Consider the following 25,537-nt stretch of genomic DNA (forward strand, 5'->3'; position numbering starts at 1 on the left):
AGTGAAAAATTTGCAGAAGTGAATTTTCTAGCTCCATGGAGCTAAGGTTCTGTAGCAACAGGGGATGCAGTAGAGGAACATGGGCTCTAAGACCTGGGTTTGAATCTGGCTGCATGTTTGTGGACAGTCTTTCAAACCTTTCAGAAAGGGCCTCAGTTTCATCATGACTAAAGTGGATCTAGCAACTCTACTGCACAATTTTGTTATAAAAAGCATTAGGTCCCACTGGGAAGGGCGGGAAAGGCTGAGGGGACCTTTATGAAAATGGCCCAACTGTCCATTGGCTGATGAATGATAAAAATGATGTGTGGTTGTGTATATTACACACACACACACACACACACACACACACACACACAATGTATGTATGTGTGTGTATATGTGTGTGTGTGTGTCTGTGTATAATATACATATATATAATGAAATATTACTCAGCCAAAAAAGGAATGAAATCTTGCCATTTACAACGGCATGGAGGAGCTAGAGAGTATTATGCTAAGGGAATTGAGTCAGTCAGAGAAAGACAAATGCCATATGATTTCACTCATATGTGGAATTTAAGAAATAAAACAAATGAGCAATGGGGATAGAGAGAGAGAGAGAGAGAGAGAGAGAGAGAATCCAAGAAACCAACTCTTAACTATAAAGAAAAAACTGATAGTTATCAGAAGGGAGGTGGGTAGGGGGTATTGGTTACATAGACGATGGGGATTAAGGAGTGTGCTTGTGCCGATGATCACCCAGTGTTGTATGAAATGTTAAATCACTGTTTTGTACACCTGAAACTAATATTACACTAATTAAGTTAAGTAACTAGAACTTAAGTAAAAGCTTAAAAAAGAAGAAAAGAAGAGAGAATACCCCGCAAGGGGCAGCTAGGGAATGCCCTAGGAACAGTTATTTTTTGGGAACTGGATGAAGAACCTGGCATTGGGTGGTATGATTCCAAACAAAATAGCAAACAAAAATGTATTCAATAGATTCTAAGATTTTATGTTTTTGTTTTTGTTTTTTAGAGATGTGGAGGAGGAGGGGGCAGAGGGAGAGAGAATCTTAAGCAGGCTCCATGCCCAGCTCAGAGCCTGATGTGGGGCTTGATCCCATGACCTTGAGATCATGACCTGAGCTGAAATCAAGAGTCTGATGCTTAACAGAGTAAACCACCCAGGTGCCCCTAATACGTTATTTTTAAGGCCCATTGTTGATTTGATTACCTTTGAAAATAAAAAAAGTAAAATTAGCACATTAAATGAACAGAGATAAGACACATTATGATTTGAAAATCATTAGAGTGTGTGTGTATGTTAGCACCTAAAAAGCAAAGTACATTATGGAATTAAGGAAATGTGCTATTTGCTGGGCATCACAACTGGTATGCTAGGTATTAGGTTTACTTCTTTTTTTTTTTTAAGATTTTATTTATTTATTTGACACAGAGAGAGAGAGAGATCACAAGCAGGCAGAGAGGCAGACAGAGAGAGAGTGGGGAAAGCAAGCTCCCTGCTGAGCAGAGAGCCTGATGCGGGGCTGGATCCCAGGACCCTGGGATCGTGACTTAAGCCGAAGGCAGAGGCTTTAACCCACTGAGCCACCCAGGTGCCCCCATGACAAACACATTTATGTTGCATCTCATTTGAGCTCCACAGTGAATACGTCTCCTTTTATGGAGGAGAAAGCTAAGTTTCAAGAGATGAGGAGACTCTTTTAGTGTCAAAACTACAGGGAGTGGTGGGACAGGACCAGAGCCCAGATTCAGATTTAATCATTTGTCATGTGGATGGTTTCTGTTTCTCCACACTTGTAGTTGTTTTATGTTTGAAAACTTTGTGAGTATTGCAGGGGTTGTAAACTCAAATGACTCCTGGGCCAGACAGACAGGTAACAGAGATGCAGGTGGAAGATCGCAGGAGTGATGTTCACATTGTCAGTGCTATTCTGAGCCAAAGGCATTCAAACATTCAAATGTGGATTTATTTAAAAGAAGGACAAATAGAAGAGTCTGTAGGCCCTTCTTCCCTAGGAAATCAGGTTGGTGGGGAAGACTTATTTATAGATTTTCTTATGTTAACTCAACCTAATAGTCATTTGTATCGTGTGTGTGTGTGTGTGTGTGTGTGTGTGTGTGTGTGTGTGTGTGTGTTTAAAGCTATAGTGTAGTAGGCTGGGAAATGCTTGAGCTTTGGAGGTTTCAGGCACACCTGGTTTGAATTTGGGCACTGCTGTGTGATTTTGAATGAGTTACTTAACTTCTCTGAACCTTGTTTTCTTTGTAAGACAAAAATAATAATTACCTAAAGTGTTGTTGAAAGGTTTGGGAATAATATCCATTGACTTTTTAGGACTGTACCTGGCCCATAGTGGACACATAGTAAGCAGAAGTTGTTTTTATTAATATCTTTGTTTTCCTTACTGTTAGTTTTTTGCAGGCAGCTCTTAAATCCCATGTATCTCTATCACTTAGCACTTAATTGACCTTGTATACCATTTTGCCAATTTGGTCATGTCAAAATTCTTAAGTAAGTAATGATAGCCATCAAAAAGCTTGAGGTGGATGAGAATAAACTGTTTCTCTGTAACCATTCTCTTTGGCTCTAATGGAAGTAAGGCTCATAGTTAAATTTTGCCTTACACAAAGACATTTATTAAATACCTGTTATAAGCATGGAACAATTCTTGCAGCCTGTATTGTAGTAGGCTGGGTAAAGTTCAAATCTATGTCTTGTAGGCACTAGAATACCACCTTTCTGGAAAGATTCATTGAGGCAGGTAGGACAGTAATCCCTCTTTTATCCCTCTTATCCCTCTTTTATGCAAAGAAAAGTTTGAGTGTAAAAATATTCTGTCAATTCAGGTATCTTAATACTGATGATTTTGCCAGTGAATCTATTTCTAACATGCATATTGCTGATTATCCAACCTCTGATCTCCCTAATCAGAACTTATTTCTGAAATTCGTTATGGTAATGAGAAAGTCTTTGGTATTGGTTGGAGACCCCAATAGCGTAAGTGCTTATGTAGTCCCCTCTGACATGTGAGCTTTGCTTCTAATTATAGAAGGGTAGATCTTTGGAGGACAAACTCCAACTCTAGAGCTGTGATTCTCAACCAGGGTGATTTTTTTCCCTAAGGAGATACTGCAGTGTCCCAAGACATTTTTGGTTGCCACAACTGGGGGAAGGGTGCTATTGACATCAAGTTTATAGAGTCCAGAGTGTTGCTAGACTTCTAACAGTGCCCAGGACAGGCCCCTCCAACAAAAAATTATTTGGCCCTAAATGTCATTAGTGACAAGGTTGAGAACGTGCTCTGGAGTGTAGCTTAGACTGACTCAACTGCTTACATCAAATGACCTTTTCTATGATGATGTATTTTAAAGTTAAATTACAGGCTTTATAACATTCATCACATAAACCTCATGGTAAAGACTTGAATGAATTTATTTCATTATAATTTATTTCACTGTAATGCAATACCTGTGGAAGGTATTAATTTAGAGCCTAGCTACTTAATACCTATGGTAGACCCAATAAATAGCACATAAAAGCTTTTTAAAAATGGTAGGCCTTGGTCTTGTCCACCTGGAATATAGGGATGGGTTTCCATTGCCCAAGTAGTGCTCCTATAAATTGCTGTCTTTTTTCTTTTTTTAAGATTTATTTAATTTATTTTAGAGAGAGAAAGAACCCGAGAGCAGTGTTGGGGGGGGGGGGTTGGTAAGAGAGAGAGAAAAAAATCCTCATGCAGAATCCCCGCTGAGTGCAGAACCTAATGCCTGGCTCCATCCAAGGACCCTGAAATCATGACCTGAGCCGAAGTCAAGAGCTGGCCGCTCAGCTGATTGAGCCACCCAGGAACCCCTATAAATTGCTACCTTGATGGACATTCTTGTGCTACTGAGTTGTCAGGCTTTTTATTTTACTTCAGTATAGTAAACATACATTAAATGCCAACTACAGGACTAAGGCTATGGAAGGGGTACACCGAACAGTAAAGCAGTCTTTGGCCTGGAGGAGTTTACAGCACAGAAGAAATCAGGTACAACATATCTTCAGCAAGGCCCCTTCCAATTATAATGTCCTAACAACCTATGGTTGTAGAAATACCAATAGTTTACCCTTGTTTCACTTTATATGAAACCAGGAAGCGCCACTGATTGACTTTTGTATTATGTACATGTCTTGCCAAAGTACTACCAGATAGTAGTGGTTTAACTATGTATTTTGTCTTGAAAAAAAAAAAAAAAAGATAAAAACCATTGATGTTCAAGAAATATGGACTCTGAAAAACTAGGTGTTTTAAAAGAAGATGCATAGAAAGAAAACTCAACAATTTCACTCTTGTGAAAATGCCACATTTACCTCTCAAACTCTGGAATGAAGGAAATGCTCAATACCATCATCAGCACTGTTGGGTTCTCCAGTTTCTCTTTTTGCCTTTTTGGGTGGATTATCAGCATTCCTTAATTGATTACATGTGATAATGTGTCTTAGCCTTAGCAGCCTTTAGCTAAAGGAATGCTATTAGGATAACCAACCAAGTACCCATCTCCCCATCATTTGCCTTCACTGGAGATGGCACTCAAGGCTGTGTGGGTGGCTCCATAATTACTGACATGTCTGCCTGTAAGGAATGTGGTCTAAAATATTCTAAACTTAGGAGCTATTCAGATCAGACCTCTTGAATGTTGTTTTTGGACGGTGATAACTGTGGCATTCTCCAGGGTTTGTAAAATGAGCTCTGACATTGCCAACCATAGATTCCAGCTTTAATAGCAATCTGTTCAATGAGTAACCATGGTCCAGAGAACATTCATGCTTTTATTTTACAGCTTGATTCCATTAATTATTATTTTTTAAATTGGGTTTTCACTTGGCTATAATAGGTAATTTTATGGAAAGGGGTAAAAATTTGGTCAGCAGGGGAGTGGAGGTGGGGGGAAGGTAAAAATAGTAATCAGGTTTGAGATCAGTTGTATTTTTAGCATTATATTAGCCAAGCACTGGAGTTAGTTTCCTTTCAGCTGATTAAGTTACATGTATATTTGGTGAATAAACTTTGCAGAAATAGCAAAATTTGTCCTTGTGTCACTTGCAAATGATTTATTGTCGTTCTCATTTAATATTTTTATGTATCAGTGCTATATGTTTTAAAAGTCCCAGCCAAAGTCTATATTCCAGCACTGCCTACCTTTCATATTCTTCTGGCCAGAACATTAAAAAAGAAAAAAAAGGGGAGAGGGTCTATACTATATAGTATAAAGAAATTTCTCAGGAATAATTTGTTTTTCTAAAACCAGTTTTAAATGAATTCTCAAGGCATTTGGCAAGTGTAGATTGGTGTTAAGGAAAATTATAATCCTAGACCAGTAAAACCATCATGACTTCTAAGAGTCAATGATCATACCTCGATGTTCCAAAGCATCAGATGATTTGGCCAATTAACAGGTCTCTTTTTATGAAGACAAATCATGTGTGACTGCATTTTTATTTTATTTTATTTTTACTAAGGCTACATTTCCCCTATTGTTTTGTTTTTTTTTTTAAAGATTTTATTTATTTGACAGACAGATCACAAGTAGGCAGAGAGGCAGGCAGAGAGAGAGGGGGAAGCAGGCTCCCCGCAGAGCAGAGAGCCCGATGCGGGGCTCGATGCGTGGCTCTATCCCAGGAACCTGGGATCATGACCTGAGCCGAAGGCAGAGGCTTTAATCCACTGAGCCACCCAGGCGCCCCTTCCCTATTGTTTTAATAGCTCCCCAAATGACAGCATGGTTAAAAATATATTCTAATCCTGGGTTTGGTTTAGGAATTTCAGCTAAGTGCTTGTTGTAGGGGAATCCTAGTTTTTACTCCATGAGAAGAGTAATAGAATGTAATCTAGCCTCCTGTTCTATTTATACAAAATAACACAGTAGTAAAAGTAGCTAAGAATTAGATTCTTTCTATGCCTTCCAGTTAAAAACCTGGGTTCTCTTTTATCTAGTTAAAAGTTCAGCACACAGATAATGAAGCACTTCTTACATGCTTATTTGGACTTTGAATCATCATACCCTTTCTCTTTTCATTTTGAACATTATTTCACTTTTTCTATTAAAAGCACAATTCTTTTGGATACAAATTGGATCTTTTCAGCCAAAGTAGAAGTTTAGACATGGTAAATTTTTTCTTCTTCCTTAGTGCAAGGCCTTTCCCATGTTGGAGTCTGCAGCAAACACCATCACAAATAACATCGTTGCATGGGAAGTATGCCCTTTTTCTTGGCTCCTTCCAAATCTCCCGTAGACTGAAAAGTGTGTCTTTCTGACAAAAGGACAGCCATGTGAACAAAAAATTCATTTCAGCAATCATTATAGCTGTCTTTAGCCTGGTGTTAGGCAGCTGTGGTTAAAGGTGAACTGAAGGATATATATTTTTTTAAGTAGATGACAGATATATTGAGGTAGGTATGTTGTTTCCATGTGACATCATTTGGTTTCCATTCAAATTGGGAGCCTGACAACACCTGATTGACTGTGTCTAGGATTTAAGAGGCAGTTTAGTTGTGCTGGAGTTTTAGGTGGACTCAGCCAGCATTTATGGGACACCCACTGTTTACCGAGTATTAGAAAATTGTGGGCATTGTGGGAACTTATTAATTGCTCTTTTTACACTGGAAGTTTCTGGGCTAAGTATGAGTTTTGTTTTCCCTCCATCTTATCATATTTAAATCACCAAATTTGCTAGCATTTTCAATAAGGTATTTAAAAACATCCAACATCTAGCTCCCTGATTAATAAGCCTCAGAGAATTTTTAGAGAACAAGTCATAACAGGCAAAGTTGTGTGTTTGTGTGTTTTAATAGAATTGCTAAAGGAATAAAAAAAGGAATCCAATACATGTAACCTTTCATAATTTTTAGTATGTATTTGATATGTGGTCTTGTGACATTTTACTTTGAAACTTTATTATACTTGGCTACAAATGAGTATTCTCTTCTGTTGAGTGACCACACGGAGAGGGCCAGGGAACACTGCAGAATGATCAGCTGTCCTGCATTGCCTTAGGAGGTGGTAGTCAGTAGTGTGCCTCAAGTACCAGAGAAGGGTCTTCCTTTTTTCAGTGTCATTGTTAACCTAACAGAAAAAGTAGAATTTGCCTGATGTTTCTACAGTGAAATGAGCCCTCAACTATAGAGTATTAAGAAATAGTAACCAGGAGCCAAACAAATTAGAAATGAATAGAAAGGTTGTTAACTCAATTAGTTTCATCTATTTTATAGATGAAAACTAAGTCTGAGGAAGGTAGAGAAGCCAAAGGTTGTACAGTTAGTAAGTAGTAGCATTACCAGTATTCATACATATCTAATTGACTCCAAAGTTACTTGATTATTATGTCATCCAGAATGTTGTTAAGCCCAAGTTACAATATGGTATAGCCACTAACATATCAAAATTGTTGCTTAAATAAAATTTGCCTTTATTTGTGTAAATTTATCTACCTTACATGAGTTATACTTTATATACTTTTTACTTCTCTTACTATTTTTATTTTTTTTATTTTTTTTTTAAAGATTTTATTTATTTATTTGACAGAGATCACAAGTAGGCAGAGAGGCAGGCAGAGAGAGAGGAGGAAGCAGGCTCCCCGCTGAGCAGAGAGCCCGATGTGGGGCTCGATCCCAGGACCCTGGGATCATGACCTGAGCCGAAGGCAGAGGCTTTAACCCACTGAGCCACCCAGGCGCCCCTCTCTTACTATTTTTAACAGTGTTTTGAGAAATAATTTATATACATAAAATTCATTCATTTAAAGTGTACCGTTTAATATTTTTAGCATATTCACAGGGTTGTACAGCCATTAGGAGGCACTTTCCTTTCCCCTCCTGTCCACCCCCCACCCCCAATCCCTAAGCAACCACCGATCTACTTACAGTGTTTATAGATTTTCCTGTTCTGGATATCTCATATAAAGGGAATGATACAACATGCAGTCCTTCGTGGCTGGCTCCTTTAACTCCGCGGAATGTTTTTAAGGTTCATCCATGTAGTAGCATGTGTAAGTTTCTTTTTATGGCTGAATGGTATTCTATTATGTAGATATGCCACATTTAATTTATCCATTAGTTGATGGACAGACATTTGAGTTGTTTTGCTTTGGGGCTATTATAAATCATGCTGCTATAAACATTTGGAATGAATTTTTGAGTAGGCATATATTTTCATTTCTCTGGTGGTATAAACCTTGGATTGTAATTGCTGCCTCATATGCAACTCAATGTTTATCTTTCTGAGGAACTGCCAACCTGTTTCCAAAGTGACTGAGCCATATCACATTACCACTAGTAATATGTGAGGGTTCCAGTTTCTCCATGTTCTTGCCAACACTTGGTATTGTCCATCTTCTTACCTCTTTCATTTAATTCTCATAGGATTATAATTATAAAATAAATGAGTATTATCCTTACTGTCATTTTATAGATTAAAAACTCTAAATCAGTAAATATTAAATGAGAAACACAAGAAGTGGCATGGATTGTTCAAAACAACATATTCAAAAGTAATTTCAACGTTTTTGAATCTGACACTTACAGCTATGTTGGATGTTAGTGATCATATTTCCCACCCCTACATTTTGGAGGTGATGAAACTAGAGCCTAGAAAAAGGAAGTAAATTGCACTGTGACATAAAGTTGCTCCCTAGGGAAGGTGGTCCTGGCACAGCCTGCTGTATTCAGCCCTAAGGGATGTATAAACTCACCCATATCATACGACTCCGTTTTCTTCACTCATTCATCCATGCTGACCTTTTATTAAAATAAATCTTTTATTAAAATAAACCTATCTTAATTCATATAGGGGTATTAGAATGTCAGCAAAGTGGAAACCTGCCATTGGGAAGCTTCAGATAGAATTTGTTCCACATATGCCTATGAGAAAATCGATGTGCAGGCAGAAAATCAATGCAGGTGATGTTACTTGGTGACATTTCTTGGGTCAGATTGCTTGGGTATAAATTCCGACTCTGCTGCTGACTAACTGCTCTGTATTTCTGTCTCCTTATGTTTTTAAGAGATTTATTTGTTTATTTTTAGAGAGAGAGAGAGTGCATGCGGAGGGACGGGCAAAGGAAGAAGGAGAATGAGAGAAGCAGACTCCCCACTGACTAGGAGCCTAATGTGGGGCTTGTTTCAGGACCCTGAGATCATGACCTTAGCCAAAATCAAGAGTCGGATGCTGAGCCACCCAGGAGCTCCTCTGTCTCCTTATTTTTAAAATGGGGGGCAGTAATAGTTCCTACCTCATAATCATTTTGACAATAAAATGAGCTAATCTCTTAAGGAGGTTAGCGCAGTGTCCGGCTCCTAGGAAGCCCTCAGTTAATGATGACAGTTATTATTACATAACATCAACTTGCTTAGACCACTGAAAAGATTGTAGTCTGAGATTTGTAGAAAATAAATGAATCATCCCTTTAAAAAATGAGCTTCACTAGAGGAGCAGGTGTAGTAAATAAATAGCTCATTTCTAAAGTCTTCGTAATTTTGAATTATATAGAAACTAATACAATTTTTTAAGGAAAAAAAAAGCTCCCCATCCTTTACAAATGATGAAATAATTTTCTTTTACTATAACTTTGGGCAGAAATAAGCTTGGAAGTTCCAACTTGAGTTGACCTCATGGTAAAAGCCCACAATGGGGAAATTTAACTAAAGCACATATGCCTGTTATGGATGTAATGTATTAGTAGTGTTTTTCCTTAGTATCTTTGTTTGATTATCAAGATAAAAACCTACTGTATTATTTTAAGGGGCCTACTGTGTATATTTGTGTACCATTGCAGAAGAAAAAGCACTCAGTGGGGAATCAGGAGCCAGCCTTGAATCCTGGTGCTTCTCTGCTGTAGTTCAGGACCACAGGCACTAAGGTCATCTGAACACTGAGCTTCTGTTTCCTCATCTGGAAAGGGGGGCTGCAGGGATCAAGAATTCCTATCTCAGAGGGTAGTCCTGAAGACCAAGTGGTAATGTGGATATAACAGCACTAACACAGTGCCTTGCCCACAGTCAGGGCTCAGTAAATGATAGCTAAGCAGCAATGTAATAGGGTTCTGTGTGCCACACATAAGATTTGGAGGCAGCTTTGATGGTGAGTTTAGGTGAAGAAATTGGACATGTCTGTGTTCACATAGTATGATTCATGTCTACTCTGCTGTTGCTGCTGCTACTTTCCTGTAACCAATTTTAGAGCCTATCTTGGCAGCTGGAAGTATTTGGGATTAATTTCACACTCATTTTATGAGTTGAGCATTTTCCTGCATGCAGCTCCCTGGGCCTCTGCCTCATTACTTTGGCATCAACTGATATGGCAGTTGGACACGGATGTCCTTTGGGGTCTCCATTTTATTTGGAAACCTTCAATTCGAAAAAGCAAAACAAAGGCCATCAACACATTTGTGCTTGAAATCGTTAGCATTTATTGTTTCCTAAACCCTTCCCTTTCTGTAGCTCTGTTGAACACCCAGGGAACATACATCTTGCACAGCCAGTGATGAGCACTGAAAAATCACTTTCCTTCCGATGTAAGCCCTAGCAGCTGGTCGGCCTCATTTTGCAGTTCCAGGTGAGCAGCGAGATCCTCGAGGCCTTGGTGAGACAGATCTAAATCTTGATGGGTCTATATTTTCCAGCCCTTTTTACTATGTTAATTCTGCTAAATTCATTTGGCTCTTATGGAGAACAAAGTAAACTTGGCTGTTGTATGTAGAACTAAATTGAGAACATGGAGATCTGTTTAGTATTTCATGCTGGCCAGTAGGTCAGGAAGATTTTCCTTGGGGGTAATTTACATAAGGAATTGTTTATCCCATTTCTTTCCAGTTTCTGTGACCGTTTGGGGATAGCAGACTTTCCACAATGGCACAGAAATATAACTAGCAAGACCGAAACTTAGAGAAACGATGCTTCTCTCAGATTAATGTATTTTGGGCCTTGCTCAGGAAAGATCCTGTGGCTTGGGCTGCTGTCTCACTGAGAAGTCATTCTTCCACCACAGCTGTGTTTAGCAAGTTGGGTGGGTCTATGAACTGACATGCTGTTACACTTAGTAAGAATTTTCCCTTGATAGTGAGGAACGTGCATAACAGCCTTACTTTAAGTCTCAGCAAATGCCCAAATGTTTACTATGATCGATAACTGCTTTGAATGCAGCCTCCATCAGGGAACACCCACACTCACAGTACTCCACCACCACCCAGGACCTGTTCTGTTAAGTGCATGCTCTTCACTTGACATTCCGTTTCCTCTACGACAGTTGCCCAGATTACCTTTTTTTTTTTTTTTCCTTTTTTTGATCTCATCAAATGCTGTTCCTGAACTGGAATATTTGCTCCTTCCTGAACAAGCAGCCTCTACTTTTCTGTTTTAATGCATTTGTTCAGGTTGTTTCCTACACTTTTAAAGCACCCTTACCCAATATCTCTTCTTAAGGATGAATTTCTGATACCTCTCTCAGTGGCATGCTGGTTCTCTGGAAAGGAGAGGTGTTGGGAGGAAGCACGGTTTTGTAACATTTGTTGATGTTCGTGTTGTAAATACTTCTGCCATGGCTGATTTCAGTCTACCGATGTGAGGTCACTGAATGCAAAGCTGGGAAGAAATGGGCAATAACCAACCCACCATTGCAGAGTGTTTCCAACATACAGATACAGTAAGCATAAATAACCTCAAGGGTCTCGACAATAGTAAACTAATTAGGAAGCAATGAGTTTTGAGTATTTATTACCCTTGTTTTGGAGTAATTTATTTAATTTTAAGTTTATGTGACTTAATTTTTAGTAATGGCTGAGTTTAATAGCTGACATACAAAACTGAAAATCAAACGACCCGTCCTTTCTCTGGAGCCTGTAGGAGCTGGACAAGTTGGTTCCAGCACACCACTGTTTCTTCCTCTATGTTTTCTTTCCTAAAGTTCTCCAGAGTCAGTAAGGCCTTTCTCTGAACCTAGAAGGTGCCTCAGGTTGCATGCAGGCTTTGAAGTGAGAGACTCCAAGTGTGAATCCTGGTCTCTCACTTGCTAGGTGATGGTCAGGCTGGCTACTTGACTTGCAGTTCCCTGTGCAAAATAAAAAAGCAGGGCCCTTGTTCAAAGGCCAGAAGAATTTGCTTTTAAAATAACTACTAAAATACGAAGCTTTTCCTTTCTTTAGTAGTCTATCCTTCCACCCCTGATGGTGTGTTTTTATTTTCTATTTAATGCCATTCCAAGTAAGAAAAAGTTTAAAGTTAAAGTTGTTAGCATGAATTTTAACATTAGTCTTATATTGTGCAATGCCAATTTTAAGTGCAAATATAAGAACATTTAACACTGCGAGTTAATGAGCGTTATCTCCTCTTCTCATGTGCATGTCTCTTACTCCTTCATCAACCTCACTTATAAAACACAAGTTCAAAAATAAAATTATTAAGAATTTCTAGACAGAGGGGCACTTGGGTGGCTCAGTTGGTTGTGTCTGACTCTTGATTTTGGTTAAGGTTTGATCTCAGGGTCATGAGATCATGCCCACATTGGGCTCCTCACAGGGTGTCAAGCCTGCTTAAATTCTGTCTCTCTTCCCCTCCCCCTGCTCCCTCTCTCTCTTAAAAAAAAAAAAGAAGTAGAAGAATTTCAAGACAGAGACAGCAGGGCATTAAACCAATTATGGAGCCCTTCCAAACACAGGCACAGTTTGCATCCCTGTGTGTAGTACTGGCACAGCAGAATGTTTGGCATGTAGTCTATGCTCACTTAATTACGAGGATTATTATTAACCTAATGATTATAATATTGATGGCATTCTCCTTTATCATTTGTAGGGTCTTCCCTACAATATCAACTTTTGTCTCTGACTTATTTTCCTTTCTCCATTATAAACTCTCTGAAGGTAGAGATTAGATTTGTCGCCACTGAATTCCCTAGAGTGCTTCCTGCAAATTCTTGCATATACCTGGCACATAGGAGGTGTTTATGACCTTGATCTTTGTGTGATTTGGGCTTATTGACAAGGCATCTGTGTCGTTATATGATGGTCCTCACAATGAGGCTTAATTGGTAACACTCACAGGAAGAAAAGAAAATAAATATAGAATTTAACAGGAGTCCGTTGTAATCATGGTGAGGGTGGGGGAAAGAAGCAGATGATTCCAGGTGTTTTGATTTAAGGAAAGTGGCCTCTGTCTTTTAGAGGGGACTTCTTGAAGTAATAGGGAAGGGATGAGTTCCAAGCCTCATTTGAGTAAAAGAGGCCCCAGGGATATTAACTCTGGCCTGTAGTAATCTGTCCCGTTGCTAACTTCTTTTATACTTATTTTCTGTTCTGCACAATTAGAACATTATTACAGTAATGTTTCTTTCCACTAATTGGTTGTATATGTATGTTTCCTATCCAACAAATTATAAGATCCTTATGGACTGTAAGATATGTACTTTTTTGAATACCTATGGAAAGGAAGTAGCACAGTATTAGGTACATAGTAAGCAGTGCATTTTATTGTAATGCCGACTTTGGTCCAAACTCCCAGGGCTCCCTGGAGATCTGAATGTGAATTGTGATTGTCTTTTCTATCTCCTGCAACCCCTCAACCAAATGATGAAGAATCCTGGTCTACCTAGCATAGTCAGGCAAGGACCTTCAATTGCTTTGTCTTTCCTAAACTGTATCTCTTTTCCATCATCTCCCAGATACTCTGAGGACTGTCCCCCTACAGCCCTGTTGCTACATGGAATTTGGGAGACCACACAGCTGTAAACCCTTACTTGTTTGAATGATGATTTTTTAACAAGCCCTTTGGGCCAGGGTCAATAAGCCATGAAATATCACCAAATGGTTCATGTACACTAGAGTTCTGAAAGTCATCTAAGCTCTAGTTCTTCAAGCTGGCAGGGACTGATAGAAAGGAGCTCACATTGCCTTGGCTTTTACTATTCCTGTTCTGGGGGCTGTCAGACGCCTTGCGCCTCTGAGCCAGTCAGTTCATTACTTTTAATGAGCACAAAATTCACCAAGACATTAAAATAAAACACCAATGGGCAGTATTGGATGTTCCATCCAATTGTTGCTTTAGTTCTTTTTTCCACAGGATTATTCAGGAGGATGAAAAAAAAAAAAAAAAAAAAAAAGCCAATTCTGCTCCTGCCAATTTTATCCCAAGTAGATTTGGCATTGTAAAGCTAACACACCCTGAACATTTTTTTGTTGTTGTTGTTCAGGTCCCTGTGGGCTAGTGCCTGACATTTGTGTTAAAAATGACATTACTCAATTGGTCAAATGTTTGAACATTATCTACCTTTTAGTTATAATAAAGAAATACTGGATATCCCAGCACCATGTAACTAGTAAAGAATAATAATCAGAGGCAGTTATTTTCTAAAAAGGGTGTAATGACGTCATTATTTTAAATTACATGGCAAATGAGGTTATTTTGATATATATATTTTCTAATTTATTTATTTGAGAGAGAGAGAGAGAGAGAGAGAGATCACAAGTAGGCAGGGAGGCAGGCAGAGAGAGAGGGGGAAGCAGGCTCCCTGCTGAGCAGAGAGCCCGATGCGGGGCTCGATCCCAGGACCCTGAGATCATGACCTGGGCCTAAGGCAGAGGCTTAAGCCACTGAGCCACCCAGGCGCCCCTATTTTGATATTTTTTAATTGATCAATCTCTGTGGCTAGTAATAAAGACTAAAGTAACTGTATTAGGGTTACTTATATTATCATATATTGTAGAAGGTCAATTGATGGTGAAGCAGACACTGAACAATGTCCCCATTAAGCCGATTTCATGGATATTTTCATCTCCTGGCCATATGGGTTTGGAATTACCTTAAGGATTTTTTTTTTTTTTTTAAGAAGGAAGTGAACAGATGAATGATAACTATTTTATTACTCAACATAGCTTGTGTTTGTGGAAGACAAAGTTCATCAATTTGTTTTAAAGAAAAACAAGAGTGTGCCAAATATAATTTGTTGAGGGCTCAAGAATTGTGAAATTATCCCTAACTGAAGTTTGTCATTTCTGCAGGTAATCGCTCTAGCAGATGCAGTAGAGGAAAACCAAGACAATCTGTTCCAGTCATTCACCAAGCTGAGAAGTGCCACCCATCTGGTGATTCTGCTGATTGGGCTGTGGCAGAAGCTCAGTCCTGACCAGGTTGCTATTCTGGAAGCAGCATTTCTGCCACTACAGCAGGACACTCAAGAATTGGTAAGGACCCACAAGCCTGCAGTGGTAACAGCCATCATTATTGAAAAGAGTGTGGTTTTAGGAAGATCTCACATGGCTATCATGTTTTCTAAGGTATCAGATGGAGGCTTTTTTTTTTTTTTTTTAACCCAGATCCTGTTTTTCTTTTCTTTAAACCATAATAAAAATGTCAAATAAAGACCTTTTTTTCCCCTAGGGTTATTTTAAAAATAGGTATATAGTCCATTTTTATGTGGTATTCAGTCTATTTTTTATGTGCTCTTCAATCACTTAGAGCCACGGAAACAGTCATTTGACTGCCTGAGCAATGGCAGTAAACCTTCAGATTAGCTAATCCTTTCCTTTTCCACCAGAGAAAACAGTTCAGCCATTTTAATTGCACAATGTTCTTAAATTTAAGTGTCACTTCTAGGGTTAGGGAGAGCTGAGATAGCCTTGCTAAATGACAGGAATATTTTCCTTCATTTATATAGTTCTTTATATATAGTGTATAAACTCCTTTACTCTTGACCCTTTGAGTAGACAGTTTAGAACCAAACAGGGGAAAATGAGGGTTCATATTTGGAATTTTTGGTGAAAGATTATATGAATAAAAATATTTTAGAGCCCTTGAATTTTAGAGGATTATATGACTACCAGGTGTCATTTTGGGGGGAACTTCTTGCATGCTTTTAAATACGAAGAAATAATATACTTCTTAGAAATTAGAAACTGCTGGACTTAATTTTCTGTATTGGAGGAAACCATTTCAAGAAAAAAGTCATTTAAAATTAATTTTTAAACACAGCTATGAGAACACAGGACTAAAAATAATAGTACTAAAACTAGCATTTTTGAGTGCTTACTAGGTAGGCATCAGGTGGTATCTTAAGTGTTTCACAAGGATTATCTCATTTAATCTTAAACATGTCCCAATAAGGTAGTTGAGGTACTGTTTTCATCCTCATTTTATATATGAAAAAATTTAGGCTTTGAGAGTTAAGTACCTTTTGGAAACTTGTGGGTGGTAGAGCCAGGATTTGAGCCCAGGTATGGCGGCTTTCAAAGCATAGGTTTTTAACTAATACACTATATTTTAGCAAACAAAGTCATGAACAAGATTTTGAAAATCACAGTCTTTATCAGTTGAATGTAATTTTCTATAATTGGGTCAAAATATTGTCAGATGAAAAAAATGAAACTATATTTTATATCCTAAACAAAATACTAATAAAAAATTGGAAAAGAATTTAGAGTACACATTTTTCTTAGATTGAAAAAATAAAATTACTGCTAAAATTGATTGTAGTAATAGGAAACAGTACAATTAGGAGTGTATTAGTAAGAATGATAACTATGAACTCAGATTTAGTAGTGAGAAAGATGTGGGTGGCCTCAGTTCCTGGTTCCACCACTTGATGATAAAGTCCTTCTGAGCAGGTTTTCTAGCTGTTCTAAATCTCTACTTCTGTAGCTCTAAGCTGGAAGCAATAATAGGACCTGTGCAATAAGTTGAGCAAGAATTAAATGAGATAATGGAATAGAGTGGGATTATATCTTACTCAGTTTTATATTCTCAGCATCTGACACAATGCGTGACCATAGCACAGTCAATATTTGTTGGGTAAATGACTGGAGAGAAGGGTGAAAGCTAACAAGAGTTGACTTGTCAGAACAGATGTAGTAGATATAATCTGGAGCATGAGGAAGCAGGGCAGGGCCGGCTGTATAATTTACAGAGCCCAGTGCAAAATGAAAATATAGATCCTTGTTCAAAAAAGTAGGAAAAAGTGCTCAAGTGTTGTTAAAACAGATACCAAAACAAGCCTTTTGCTTTCTGCCATCTCTCTTTCATCATGGTGCTTTATATGTTATTTTATGTTGTTCTAAATGAAGGAAAATTAAAAATTCAAGTTGTTAGCATGAATTTTACCCTTATTCTTTATAGTGTACAATGCCAGTCTTAATACAAATATTAATCACCCAAATTTTGTAATTTGTATTTTGTAGCTCATACATGCATATGTATTTTGGTCTTAAAGAACTGTGAATCACTGCACAAAATTAACTGTTTTTATTTCACTTCTTGATATGTACACATCTGCCAACACTGTCCACCTTCAGCTTACTGATGAGTAAGGAAGGAGAGAAAGGAAAAGGAACTCTGCATTACTCTATTTCCCCTTCCATCTGTTACCATTTTCAGTGTAATAGTTGGATAATACGGGGAAGTAACATGATATAATGGACTGCCTTAATCATTCCTGGTTTTTTTTTTTTTTTTTTTTTTAATCTATTGCTGCCTTTCTTCATTCAAAACAAGTTTTGGGGCAAATGAAAAGCCTTGAAGGGCTGTCAGTGCCCCACTTAATCAGTCTAGATGTAACATACCTTCCTTATACTTGCTTTAAGTCTCCCTGACTCCCAGTCATTCAGGGGCCATGGAATTCTAAGCTTATGGGACAGAAAGGGAGAAGGCCACACATATTGGGCATGTCTTCCCCTCTCAGAAACACTTCTCTGTCCCATCGGACTTCACTTACAGAACCCAAGTTCAAGGATAACATTATTAAGAATTTCAAAATGGCGATGGCAGAGCATTAAATCAAGTGTGGGGCCCTTCTGAATGTGGGGCTGTGTGTGACCACACAGCTCACGTGCTCCTGAAGTGTGGTTAGACCCAGAGGAAGAATTTCCTTGAAATAGAGGTTCTCAAATGTAGGGATTGAGTTTCCAGAGAGATTGTGGTATTTCTGAATTTAGGGAACTTTGGAAACAGCCTCGTTCTGCTGGGAGTATGTAGTATGTTCATCCCTGTAGTCAGGTGAATGGACGAGGCATCTTCTCAAAGCTCCTTTCTGTCCTGCCACTGTGTTCTGTGCTGTCATACCTCCCAAAACGTGGAGGGGAAAATTCTTTCAACTTTCTTCTAAATTTGGTGAGATTAGAAGGTGTGTATACTCATAATGTCTATCGAAGTCATTAATGAGACAGGACACTTGATAAAAACATAACTTGGAGAAGAATGAATCAAGAAAGACATTTTAATACTGCTTGTTATGCTCTTCATCTTTAATTAGGTTGTGGTATTCACTTTGGACTTATACTGTTGAGACAGCTTATATATCTTGAGAAAAAAGGATTCCTTTTTCATTCTTCAAGACATATGCATGCAGTATGTGGTTTTGACATGCTAGTTCACAGTCCCCCATGTTATGCCTTTAGACCTCACAAATAAATGTTATGTGATGGGTATCCCACTGAGATGTGAAAATGAAATATGCAAACCTGAAATAACTTGGAGGGAGGGTAAGGCGGGAAAGAAAGGAGTCTCTGACCAGAATGTTGAAAATATATCCCATATTGAAGTTATTATGATACCACAGAAATCTGAATGTAATTTAGATGGTTTGGTTGAAAGTGGATGGCAGAGTACATGTGTGAGGGGGAGAACTTCAGACATGTGGATAGCATTTTCAGAAGAGACTCTCAGTTCAAGGTCAGATGTCCCCATAAGTATTGAGAGGTGGAAGAAAGTACTCAGAAGATATTTTATTTACATTTCACATAGCATTGCATAATGGTTTGTTATATTGTTATCGAGGTGGTGTGTGTCACAAAGGCAGGCAAAATGCCCGAGTTCAGTCTGGAATATTTTCTTACAGGCATCAGGTTCACAAAGCAAAAATATTTAGAATTAATTATTACTAATGAAAAGTAATGTTCTTCATATTATATCATCAGTAATTTTTTTTTTTTTTTAAATACCATCTCATTTGGAACAGAATTCATCATTGTTTTCTTTGGTCTGTTTCTTTAGTGATGCTTTTCTATTTTTGCCACTTCTCATAACTATTTTGGGGCAAATAAATGCTGGTGTTTGTGGACTATTACATGTGACTTTTCCAAAGTGCTCGAAGTTACATATGCCAAATGTGTTTTTGTAGGGATACTTCCTTTCACTTTAAGAAAGACATTAAGTGTTTTCTTTGTCATCTCCAAAAAGAGCTTTTAAACTCAGTTCCATCAGTGGATTTGATAATAAATATGATAGTGTCCATATCATCTTCCTATCATAATAGAGAAGTTTTGCCCCAAATACTGTGTTCTCTCAGAGTACCTGATGGGGCAGTTCTAAAATGAGTTGCTTTCTTCCTTATCAGGTTAGGGGCTGAGGAGATTTCAGAGTATTCGCAATGCAGAATTTAAACATGTATCTACTGACCCTTTATCTATTTGAAGCTCTATGGAAAATACTATCTCTACTTTGGTCCATGAGGGCTGAGTTACTGGTTTGAGTCTGAGAGAATGTTTAATTGTGATAGTACATTTATCTCCCTTTCATGATGTTGTATAAAAGCCAAAAGCTGCAAAACTTTACATACCTCAGGATTGACTTGGAATCTTATCCAGTCATTTATACATTCAATGAATATTTATTAAGCATCTACTATGTTTCAGGCAGTGTTCTAGGATCTTAGCATATTTCAATAAACAAAATGGAGTTAGATCCCATTTACCTCAATGTTGTAAGCAAACAGATTCTAGTCACATTTAGCCATAAACATATTGGCTGTCTGATATGGGAGCCACTTGACATATGTGGCTATTTAAATTGAAATTTACATGAATTAAAGTGAAATAAAATTTCAGCTCCTCGATTTCTCTAGCTGTATTTCAACCACTCAATAGCCGCATGTGGCTACCATTAGTGGCTATCACATTGGAAAGTGCAGATATAGAACCTTTCCTTCACCACAATAATTTCTATTACATAGTACTCTCCATCATTAAAAGAGAAAGGGTTTTGTCAATTGGGTTAACAACTTCAGCACATTTTAACAAATTAATCAGAGAAGGGTAGGACGCTGATGTTAAGTTATGCCATGGTGTTTGCTTTAGCAGCCCTTATTTCTGGTATTCTGGTATCATCTGCCTGGTCACATGCAATAACCAGGCTTTCTCTAGGGAGATGAATGCATCTACATAAAAGGGAGGCAATAGGCTGGCGCGAGTGCTGCTACTCCCCCTTCACATGACCTTGGTAGACATTATAATCATCCCAAATTCTTTCCTCTTGAGCCTGCACATGACCTCAGAATCCTTTTGAATAGAGCATTCTAGGTAGTCACTATCACTTGTGGTTGGTATGTGGGTGTATCCTCTTTGCCCTTCCTGATCTCTGTACAGATCTGCTTTTCATTTTCTTACCAAGCAGCTTAGATGACTAAGATTCTTTCACATAAAGTCCAGAAGATGGCAAGAGAGCAAAGAGGAGCAATATTGTTATTTCCAAATGGACTTTCTGCGACTTCTCCACAAAATGTTCATTTATGTTCCACCTGACTCCAGAGGAATCTCTGAGGAAAAAAGCAACCGTGTGCTGGTTTGGAGACCTGAGTACACACAGTCCTAGAGTTAGAAGGAGTACTGGCACATTGCATAGCATTTTGCCTTACTTTTTCTTTTCCTTAAAAGTGCATTTAATATCTTTAGTAGATGTTATCTGCTGTTTGAAAAGGAAAAGCTTTATTGTGTTCTTAAGATCTTAACAGTTATCTTCCTTAGTATTGAACTTTCAAACCCCAAGAAAGTTAAGGTGGAAACTTCCATCAGTGGGGGAAGGAGATTTGGGCCTTCAGCCTTAGTTTTTGATTGATTATGCCTTTGACAGACTGATATGGAAAGAGAAACTTATTTTTAACCTGTTCAACATGGTTCATGTGAGAAAACAGATGTTTATAATAGGAAATCCTATTGTGTAGAGAGACTTATCAAGGCTCACTTACAAGATTTGAAGGCTTCTACGTCACAGGGCAGGTTTGATGTAAGGGGCATTGTGCCTCCTGTCTGGATTGAGTGATGACTGAGATGGCTAATCATTGCTATTATTAATGACCTCTTCTTAAAAGGCAAACAAAAGGAGGAAGTCTGGTGTCAGTATCAAGTCTGCCTTTATGACTGTTGAAGTATCATCACAATTACAAGCTGTATATGGGAACATAGTAGAGAAAGTAATTATTTTGGTAATCCCCTTGATTTTAGCCAACTAGAGAAACATGAAAGAATTAGTTTCATGATCATAATGGCCACATACTTTGTGTTGTTGCTAGTTACAACTAGAGAAACATGAAAGAATTAGTTTCATGATCATAATGGCCACATACTTTGTGTTGTTGCTAGTTACATGCAACTGGTGTTCTATGATGGTATGGTTTTCTACTTCGCCGGTGTTGAGTATAGCATATCTCAGAACTCTCTGATGACTTGCTTGCTGTTTTAAAAATTGGAATACATCAGAATAGCAGATAAGTAGAATACAATATACAAGTGGTGGTGTGTAATTTTTTAAACTTCCCTTAAGTATAGCATATATGAAACAGTAATGGATACATTTAATATTATTTATGTATTCAAGAATAGAGATACTAAATAAATAAACAAAGAATTGATTAATTGAAGCTTCACTCTCACTGTATGCCACTCCCAAACCTTTGTGAAGCTGGATGTGGTTTAAATATAAATAAATAAGTGAAATTCAGGCAACCACAATGAGGAAAATAATGATCATCATCATCATCCTCATAATGCCCACTGTTTTGATTCCTGGCTAAACGTGTATTTTTTTTTTTTTTTTAAGACTTATTTAGTTGAGAGAGTAAGAAGAGATAGGGAACACGAGCAGGAGGAGCAGCAGAGGGAGAGGGAGAAGCAGATTCCTGGCTGAGCAGGGAGCCCAACAATGCGGGGGCCCCGATCCCAGGACCTTGATCCTGAGATTATGACCTGACCTACCCAGGAGCCCCAGAAATGTATTTATATTAATTTGATTTCCTTAAAATACCTTTACCCAACTTATTTTGAATCTACCAATTGCAAAGCGATGATTTTGATATCTGGAACATTGCATTCTTTTAGAAAGGTACATGTAGAAATTGGGGTGTCTTTCCTCTAAAACCAGTGCTCCTTCTGTGCTGTAACCACACACAGAGCTGCAGGCTTAGTTGGTCACTCTGGCCCGCTGTTTTTCATCTGGATATGTTTCTCAGAAACCCCCTTGGATTGCATCCTCATTATTCTACCTGGCTTTCTGTGGTGGCATTTGAAGTAGCCTTTCTTCTCATGTCTCTGCATTGGTATGCCCTGTACATCACTGCTAGACTCAGCCCACTGCTCTCTTGTCACACATCTACTTACATACTTTCTGTGGCTCTCTTTGCTCCTGGTTCAGTTTGGACTCCAGTGCCAGGCATTCAGTTGCTTGGCACCATCATATCTTCTTTCTCAAAATCAGTTTCTGTGACTCCCCAGCTTTCATACTTCGTCTGGGAAATCTGACTTTCCACGGTACACAGCTTCTTGGCATCAGGCCACAGCTAATAGTGTCTTTTTTTCTTCACCTAACAGTGTCTTCTGTTTACCCCTCTATCCACCCTCCTTTAGGGCAGATCAGTTCTCTTTCCCTCATTTATTCTGGCTTCCATTCCCTTGTGAATTTCACTTGGTGCTATGACACAATTTAGCTCTCATTATATATTAAGATTTATTTATTTATTTTGGAGAGCGTGCACACACAAGTGGGGGGAGGGGCAAATGGAGAGGGAGAGAGAATCTCAAGCCAACTCCATGGAGCCCAAAGCAGAGCTCAATCTCATGATCATCAGATCACCACCTGAGCCGAAACCAAGAGTCGGTTGCTTAACTGACCACACCACAGAGGCACCCCACTTGTCTTGTATTCTAATAAATGTAAGGACAGATTCTTCTACATCCCCATAGAATTAAAGCTTAAATTAAGCATATAGTTGGATATAACTATCTAGGGATTGCTTGATATCCCATTTATTTCCATAGTGTTCCACACAATTGCAGATTCTACTCAAACAACTGTATAGTTTTATTAAAAAAGGAAGTATTCATCTTCCATTTTCATCACCCCTGTTTTTTGCAAGCAACCTCAAATATTTTTGGGTTCTATAAGAGTGAAATCTGATCTCTCCTGCATGGATGTAAACGATATAGATAGATCTATAGCCAGACCACCACACATGTATATATTTATACATATATTCATTCACATGTCCTGTAGTTCAAACCAGTAAATACAAAAATTTTTAATCTTACCAGTGATGAATATATGCAAGTGAAAACAATTATTAGGTATACTTCACCTATATTGATTTAGTCAAACTTGATAAAAATAGTGCTGAGAGACCTGAAGTAAAATAGACATATCCACCTATTTTCTGCTGTAGGCTTTCCAGAGGGTTGTAGGTCTCTAGGACAAGAAGGGTCACAAAACAAACCCAACACTTGGTACCACTAATCTAAGTTACTGCACTAAAAGTAGTAAACTAAAATCTATTTGGTACCATGTTTATAATTATGAAATACTGAAAGCAACCTAAATGCTAATAGTTAGAAAATACAAACTGTGGTTTGAATAGGTACTATGTCAGACTGGGGTTCAAATCCACGCCCTCCCCCTTTTTAGAGCAAATACTTAACTAGCTCTACATCCTTAAGCAAATTATGGAACTGTCTAAGCATTTGTTTCCTTATCTATACAGTGGTGAACTAGACCAGACTCTAAGGACTGGCTCTGCTTTGAAGAGAGGTGAGAATGACCATTGAGATTTTATTTCAGCTTGCTTTCACTTTATAATCCTACTGAACCAGTAAACAAATGGTTCAGAGGGAGAACATGGGATTAAGAAAGTGAGAGAACTTGGCTCTCCAATGCCTTTTCTCATGAAGGCATGCCCAGAGTCTGATGGAAAACAGTTTGTGCAGGGTGAGGAATCTGCCAGTTCAGACAGAGGTGTTTAGAACCAGAGGTTCACTGCTTTTCCCACAGTTAGGCTGGAAGCAGAGCCATATCAGCATCTGAGTAGCTGTTGCACATGGAGTTTCTTTTTGCATTGCAGCTATGTCCTTTCCTGTACTATATTCTCTTTATTGCATATTTAAGTTTGGCTGTGGCCCACTACAAATGGTTGACTGAAGCACAGTAAACATTTAATGAAAAAAAATATATACTAAGGTTTTTCTTCCTCAAGAAGACATAATCCAAATTCTATTTTTCACACAAAGTAACTGAAAATTACCTTGCTTGTTTGGTCTCAGTGAAATAGACCACTTACTGAGCCTCCCATGGGTGTCTCCATCATCATTTTCAGGTTCAGGGTTTTGATATTTAGTTATCTATATCATCTGGAAGACCAAAATACTGCTACTTACTACTACAAGTACAGAAGTACTAAAACATGTTTTAAAAATTGCATTATATCTGTGACCTCATTTGGGAACTACTTGTCAAAGGTGTGCAGTTGTTATGAGGATACCCTTTATATACCTGTCCAGATTCCTGTAAGGACTAATTGAGATACTGTATGTAAAATACCAAATGTGGAGCCGGGCATATGACAGTCACCTAAAAATTATTAGCTATTAGTACTACTACTGTTTTTCAACAATAAGGTGCTATAAGTCACAGCATTATTTTATGGAACTCTTAGAAAAAAAAAAACACTGTCAATTAAACTATGACATAGTATTTTTGGTCACTTAAGGTTTTTAATAAGTATTGAAGGAGCTCTTTTAGACTTATTAAAGCATACATTTTATCATCTGTTACTCTTGTGCCTGAATCAAGCGAATAAATTGGTTGAAGTGTTCTTGACACTTCTTCACATTCAAAATTTTATTCTCTTAACTCATCTTTAAACTCTAAATGTCATTGCTATCCACGTTTATCCACAAAGCATTATCCTATGTGCCGTGTGTGTGACCTCTGTGCCACAAAGAGCATTGTTGATGCAGCATTTAAGAGCATGCCACTGTTGCCCTCCTGATTTTTTTTGGAGCCTCTGATATCTATTTTAAATACTTTTCTTTTTGACGATCAAAGCCTTATTTTTTTTGCCCTCAGTTGAATCATATGTTGATGAAAGCTGAGTAGCTTCCATCCAGAGTTAACGGGAAATTTTAGGCAAATTGATGTTTATTGCTTGAACAGTAGTTCTATGTAATACATTAGTTAATCAAACCACATCTATTCCAGGGATTTGGTAACTTCTCCTACTTAAATTGTATTGGTTGGCACAGGATGGTAACCTGTGTGCATGTATCTTAGTAACAAAATACAACACATTTTTTCTATCTGTATCTTCTTGTCTTACATCCTGGAAAGCACTTAGCTTTTGCTTTTGCAAGATAATATGAATTGTTGTCATTCTTCTGTCATGAATATTTGCTTCAGTAATTTCAAATTTATACTTCCTACTGCCCCATTTCAACTTTTTTATTCAGTAAGTCATAGCATAATTTTAAAAAGATATCTTAAA

At 38.0% G+C, this 25,537-nt stretch overlaps 1 protein-coding gene across 2 annotated transcripts in view; it reads left to right on the forward strand.

The window, feature by feature from the left end:
• The window catches only part of LOC111147257 (Bardet-Biedl syndrome 9), a 441,623-nt gene that overhangs the window by 334,156 nt on the left and 81,930 nt on the right, over positions 1 to 25,537 (forward strand). For both annotated transcript variants that reach the window (XR_002640607.1, XM_022503184.1), the window contains exon 20: positions 15,030 to 15,212. Coding sequence is in view for 1 of the 2 variants with exons in the window: in XM_022503184.1 (XP_022358892.1) it covers positions 15,030 to 15,212 (183 nt within the window). In the remaining variant the exon portion in view is untranslated. The remainder of the gene's footprint in view (positions 1 to 15,029; positions 15,213 to 25,537) is intronic.

The sequence above is a fragment of the Enhydra lutris genome, unplaced genomic scaffold (assembly GCF_002288905.1).
Source record: "Enhydra lutris kenyoni isolate GAN:26980312 unplaced genomic scaffold, ASM228890v2 scaffoldscaffold16, whole genome shotgun sequence".
NCBI lineage: Eukaryota > Metazoa > Chordata > Mammalia > Carnivora > Mustelidae > Enhydra > Enhydra lutris.